Genomic DNA, 6831 nt, shown 5'->3' with positions numbered 1-6831 from the left:
CTTTGATTTTTGTCTTAATTAGGGATTTGATTAAATCCCTAACCCCTAAATACACCAACCCACCAACCACACCAACCCCACCAACCTCGCCAAATTAAAGCCTCTGAGACCCTCTATAAATATTGGCTACACATGAGGATTGAGGTACGTCTGAATTCCTACTGAAACTCTGCATAAATTATTTCTCACAAACCCTTCTCCCTTCCTATTCTTTCTTTCTCTCACACAAGGCTCCGGCCATCACACACGGCTCCGGCCACTCGGTTTTCCTTGAAATACCCAACCTAACTTAGGCATCGGAGGGCCTTTGGCCAACACCCCCCGGGTGTGGTCCTTTTACTCCGATTTATTTTGCAGGGAGAAAGAGAAGCGGAGAAGACGAAGGAATCTTGGGCGAATATTCTCGTGGGAGGAAATTTGCTCCCACACATGCTGTAAAAGAAAAATACTTTTTACAGCACGGCCTTTTATGGCACGTGATAGCATGCCGTGAATAGTCATTTACGACGCACATCGCACGCTGTAAAAAGCCAATTTTCTTGTAGTGCAAAACATAGATTATATATAACACAAACTGCAAATAAAGCATTACGATCATGTCTGCCGCGCAAATCTCACGGCCTGGAGTTCCAGGCCGAGGGGATATGCGTTGACACGCGGTTTCCTGCTTTTGGGTGCGGTGCGGTTGTGCGCGGGCGTGCCAGCACGGTCTACCGTGCTTCGAGATGTTGATGAGTGTAGGATGGATGAGTGGTGCGCCTGTTTAAACTCGTCTTCTAATCAAATGATTGTAGCCGAGAGAGGAACTAGTCTCGGCTGTTAGGTTCACGGCCTAAACTATAAGGCCGTTGAGTGATGGTGTTGGTGGTGGGTTTTGGGCGGTGCTCCGGCGCGTTGCTCAGGGAGCGACGGTCGTATGATATGTGGGGTGAGTGAACGAACAACAGGGATGGTGCTCCGGCGCCTTGAAAATCAAGGGTTGTATGATATATTGATGAATGAATTCTCCTTACAGTCTAACACTACTCCTAGGAAAGCAAATAAAGATATTGAAAGTGCATTACAGGAAAAAATAAGTTGCTCCGTGGGAGACTTTGGTTTGGTGTTTGAACCCTTTGAATGTAGCTTGAGCCTTGTATTTATAGGAAGAGTTCCTGGAGGAGTAATCTTATAAGAGCACTTGCCGTGTTTGTTGTATTCATATTCCCAGAAGTCCATATTTGACCACCGACTGTTGAAGCTTCGCCATGACAACTGCAGATCAGCTCGCAAGTCATCATTGGAGGCTTCATTCATCTAACAATGACAAAGAAAAATTAAATATCATTTCGTGCATGCATGCCAAAAAAAAACCCAAAAGTAAACAAAACAAAACACGAGAAACATAACAGAAGCTACATGCATTATTCTCAATATGTGAATGTATGTATGATAGAGATATACCACAACTCTACTAAATTGTGCACCAACGCAAGGTTCATGACGATTTGTGAAGTTGCTTGGCCACAAGCCATGAATGGTAAATATCCGTGGCAGAGGTAGGATGTTGCATCTATTATTTCCATTACCATCTTTGCAATATGCAAAAGGAGACTCCTGAACAAACTTAAAGTAGTTATACTGTCCAGCAGCATTGCAGCTCATGTTTCCCACAATGTTGAAGGAAAGAGCAATACCTAAAACCATCGCAACTATGGTCTCCAAGAATTTCATGTTTGATTTTAAGTATATTTCAACAATTTATGCTAATTAAGAAAGGGAGGGAGGGAGATATTAATTGGAAGATCTCTATCGATGGAGAAGGGTGATCCACCCCAAGGTATATATATATATATATATATATATATATGTAACCTAAACTCACAATAAGCATCAATGGGTTCAATTTAGACTAATTTAGACTCACATGGAATGTTACATAAAAGAAAGCAAGAAACAGAAATAACATAAAATTCACATGTAGTGTTGTTGACAGGGTTGTGTTGAGGTTGGGGGACCGCAGATCCGAAGAATGGCATAAATCTATGTCCCCTCTCTCTCTGCTCCATGTACTGAACATCCATAATAACAAGACTAGCATAGACAAGAAAACTAGGAAAGCTTTTATAAAACATAAAAAGAAGAAAAAGCTGGCAATATAGAATAGTATAGTTTGTATGTCGAAACTGGATCCGCCACTTGTATATGTGAATAGTATAGTTTTGATAGGTCTTGGGAGGCAACAAACTATTGAGAGATGAGAAAATCTGGCAATATAGAAATTCTTAGTGTGTCATGTACATGAGTTTGATACAACATTATGATCCAAACTTCTAATTTCTAACAACTAATAAAAAGCACTGATTTTTTAAGAAAGAAAATTCTCATCTTTTTCTCACTGTACGTACAAGAGTTTTCATTTTTTCTATGTACATTGTAGTTGATTATCAAAAGAGATATAATTAAACTTGTAGTTGATTGATATATGCATGCAATTCATATAAGATTTTTCATTTCCAGATAAACATGTTTCGCGTCGTGAATGATAATTCACAACGTGCTTTGTGCGCCGTAATAGATGTGTTCTGGTGTAGTGTTGCTTGGCCACAAGCCATGAATGGTAAATATCCGTGGCAGAGGTAGGATGTTGCATCTATTATTTCCATTACCATATTTGCAATATGCAAAAGGAGACTCCTGAACAAATTTAAAGTAGTCATACTGTCCAGCAGTATTGCAGCTCATGTTTCCCACAATGTTGAAGGAAAGAGCAATACTTAAAACCATCGCAACTATGGTCTCCAAGAATTTCATGTTTGATTTTAAGTATATTTCAACAATTTATGCTAATTAAGAAAGGGAGGGAGGGAGATATTAAGGAAGATCTCTATCGATGGAGAAGGGTGATCCACCCCAAGGAAATATATATATATATATATAACCTAAACTCACAATAAGCATCAATGGGTCCAATTTAGACTAATTTAGACTCACATGGAATGTTACATAAAAGAAAGCAAGAAACAGAAATAACATAAAATTCACATGTAGTGTTGTTGACAGGGTTGTGTTGAGGTTGGGGGACCGCAGATCCGAAGAATGGCATAAATCTATGTCCCCTCTCTCTCTGCTCCATGTACTGAACATCCATAATAACAAGACTAGCATAGACAAGAAAACTAGGAAAGCTTTTATAAAACATAAAAAGAAGAAAAAGCTGGCAATATAGAATAGTATAGTTTGTATGTCGAACCTGGATCCGCCACTTGTATATGTGAATAGTATAGTTTTGATAGGTCTTGGGAGGCAACAAACTATTGAGAGATGAGAAAATCTGGCAATATAGAAATTCTTAGTGTGTCATGTACATGAGTTTGATACAACATTATGATCCAAACTTCTAATTTCTAACAACTAATAAAAAGCACTGATTTTTTAAGAAAGAAAATTCTCATCTTTTTCTCACTGTACGTACAAGAGTTTTCATTTTTTCTATGTACATTGTAGTTGATTATCAAAAGAGATATAATTAAACTTGTAGTTGATTGATATATGCATGCAATTCGTATAAGATTTTCCATTTCCAGATAAACATGATGACTATGCCTGTTGCAGAACTATATAGGGATGTGCATTAAGAAATCAAAACATAGATTATATATAACACAAACTGCAAATTAAGCATTACGATCATGATCACGATTAGTTCATTGCGTCACATAGCTACGTACACATTTATTCATAGATTATATATTTCATCCTTTATTAGATTTATAACAATATAGCTTAATTCACCCTTCAAGTGTGAGGACACCTCGTGATATTTATCAAAATAAATAAAATTTCAAGCTTAAAAAATGTGTATGCCCATAACGGGCTAGTATTGTAGTTCAAGTGTATTTATTCTTGCATTCGATGCCCTAGATTCGAGTCACCTCTCCTAATATCATTTTGAATAAAAAATAAACAAAAAACATAGACACACCATAAAATACATGGCACAATTGAATTGTGATACAATGTAAGACCCGTGTCTTGGGGAAACAAGAACGGTGAGCAATCCCACATCGCTCGGGGAGGGAAAGGTGAAGTGCTTTAAATGTGTGGGCACTTCTCTTCCTAGCGCGAGGCCTTTTGGGAGTTCACTGGCTTCGGAGTCATAGGAACACCGAAGTTAAGCGAGTTGGGGGCCAGAGCAATCCTAGGATGGGTGACCCACTGGGAAGTTGCTTGTGAGCTCCCAAAAACAAAACCGTAAGGGCAGAGAGGGGGGCCCAAAGCGGACAATATCGTGCTAGGGGAGTCAAGTCGTGACATATAATCATACAAAAATATTGTTGTAAATTGAATTTAGATGATATTATTTCATAATCTATTTCTTTAAGGCTTTTTATGGCTCCACTTTCTGAACAGCCAAAACAACAATAGCAATGGAAATGTAGGAAAACTTCAAGGTTTTTAATTATAATTGAAATTGAAATTGAAATTGTTATCAAACGGGCCCTTAAATTTTCAGTTCAGTTTGAGAACAACAAATACGAACTAAGTATTGCATTTCTCTCTCTCTCATCCTTTGATGAAGCCTTAATTTTGCTTCTTCCTATTGTATATTTGCTATATGTTCCTTTTCCTACTGCTGCGAACTAACCTAACTATATATATCTAGTTTTTTTTTTGTTTTTAATGTTTAATTTTGTCTGGTAATTTCTTTTTTGAATAACAAATTCCAGCGTTAGGTTGAAGGACACATGTCAAGCAGAGACATGGGAACACCAATTTTGGAGATAACAGATCCGGAATCACTGCTGCATTTCTCTCTCTATCTCTCTCTCTCTCATCCCATGATCAAACCTTAAATTTGCTTCTTTCCATTGTATATTTGCTACGTTCCTCTTCCCAGTCATTATAAGGTAACTATTTATATATACCTGTTTAATATGGTTTGGTATACTTTAATCCCTTTTAATATTTGTTATTATGAATACGATGTTAATCGAAGTTTCTCTGTGGATTACACTTTAGAAAGTCTTACGTTGTTTTTACTCTTTGATTTATATATAATACAGATATGATAATTTTTCCTTAATTATGTTTAACTTGGGTGTTGTTTTGTTATTTCTTGTTTGTGTGTGCAAAAGAAGAAGAGGTAGAAGACGGAAAGGGTTGAGACATATATAGCTGAAATAATGGCACACAGTTGCAAAATTGGGGAAGATTTATTGGTAAAAATTCTATCAAGTCTACCTCCAAAATCCCTTATGCGATTCAAGTGCGCGGCCAAATGGTGGTATGCGCAGATCAACAAACCCAGGTTCGTAGACAATCAACTCTCCAATTGCTTGCACAACAATCAATCAATCTTTTTGAAGCGATTAGTCCCTAACAAGGATCCAAACGCTAGCGAGACCGAATCAGTGTTCTCAATGCTTACTTTTTGCGAGGATGTAGATGGTGGTGCGCGTAGGTTTCTATTGTCTAGGGTGGAGGACATCAATGTTCCAGTTTCTATGAGTGTAATGAGTGCTGGTGAAGAACTTAGGATTGTAGGCCATTGTCATGGAATCATTTGTGTACACGTAGATAATTATAGTAAGGTGTTTTTGTGGAATCCGGCAATTCGGGAATTCAAGCTTCTTCCCTCGGAGAAATACTTTACGGATTGGGAGTCCCTAAATCAGCAGCTTGCCCCGTATCAACCATTAAATCGGCTTGGATGGGCCATGGGATTTGGCTATGATCCTATATCTAAAGCTTATAAAGTTGTTAGCATTACATTTTATGGTTCGCAATGGCATGCTCATACATTATATTCTGCGGTTATTTATCCTCTGAGAGTACAAGTGTACACGCTGGGAAGTAGTGAAGAATCTTCTTCTTGGAGAGAGATCAAGACTTACTCTTTGGAAACAGAAACTACTTTCCTTTGGCCTGAAAAGTTCGAGATATACTTTAAAGGGATGTGTTATTGGTTGGGAAATGAGCAACAAAAGGAATTCCTGGATATATATAATGAGGAAACTGAATATGAAGAAACGATTAGGCAAGTGATGGTTTCGTTTGACATGAGTGATGAGGTGTTTGATGAGGTAGCGTTGCCAGATGAGCTGCTAGGCCATGACACAACTTTTTTTGGGCTTTTCATGAAGCTTACAGTGTGGAATGAATCTTCCGTTGCTCTTTGTGTTTGGCATTGGAGTTATGATGTTATTCCATACTTTGGAATGTGGCTGATGGACGATGATTTTGGTGCTTGTGTTTGGACAAAACACGCAGGTTTTGAGCTCGCATCGATCCCCATAATGGACCTCAGGGAGGGCGGATGGGCATTGCCACTCTGGAAAGGCAATGAGCTTCTTGTGGCTGACAAAGATGGATGCACAGTCTGCTATAACCTCCGCACCGAAAACCAAATGTCTCTTCCTACTATTCAACTTTGTATGTGGAAACTGGATCCGCCAATTGTTGTATATGTGAATAGTATAGTTTCGATAGGTCTTGGGAGGCAACAAACTTGAGAGATGAGAAAATCTGGCAATATAGAATTTCTTAGTGTGTCATGTACATGTACACGAGTTTGATACAACATTATGATCCAAGCTTCTAATTTCTAACAACTAAATAAAAAGCACTGATTTTTTAAGAAAGAAAATTCTCACTGTACGTACAAGAGTTTTCATTTTTTCTATATACACTGTAGTTGATGATCAAAAGAGACATAATTAGTTGATTGATATATGCATGCAGTTCATATAAGATTTTCCATTTCCATATAAACATGATGACTATATGCCTGTTGCAAAACTATATAGGGATGTGCATTAAGAAATCAAAACATTGATTATATATAACACA

General features: G+C 37.9%; 1 protein-coding gene across 1 annotated transcript; it reads left to right on the top strand.

The window, feature by feature from the left end:
• The first annotated feature begins 5123 nt into the window (after positions 1-5123).
• On the top strand, positions 5124-6593 carry LOC110746525 (putative F-box protein At1g32420). The gene has a single exon (XM_021946754.2). It carries the CDS (start codon positions 5166-5168, stop codon positions 6492-6494), a length of 1329 nt encoding a protein of 442 aa, XP_021802446.2. The 5' UTR covers positions 5124-5165; the 3' UTR covers positions 6495-6593.
• Positions 6594-6831: the final 238 nt, after the last annotated feature.

Source organism: Prunus avium, chromosome 8 (assembly GCF_965620075.1).
Source record: "Prunus avium chromosome 8, drPruAviu1.hap1.1, whole genome shotgun sequence".
NCBI lineage: Eukaryota > Viridiplantae > Streptophyta > Magnoliopsida > Rosales > Rosaceae > Prunus > Prunus avium.
The sequence above is the reverse complement of the archived record's forward strand: the minus strand, read 5'-3'. Positions and strand labels throughout refer to the sequence as shown.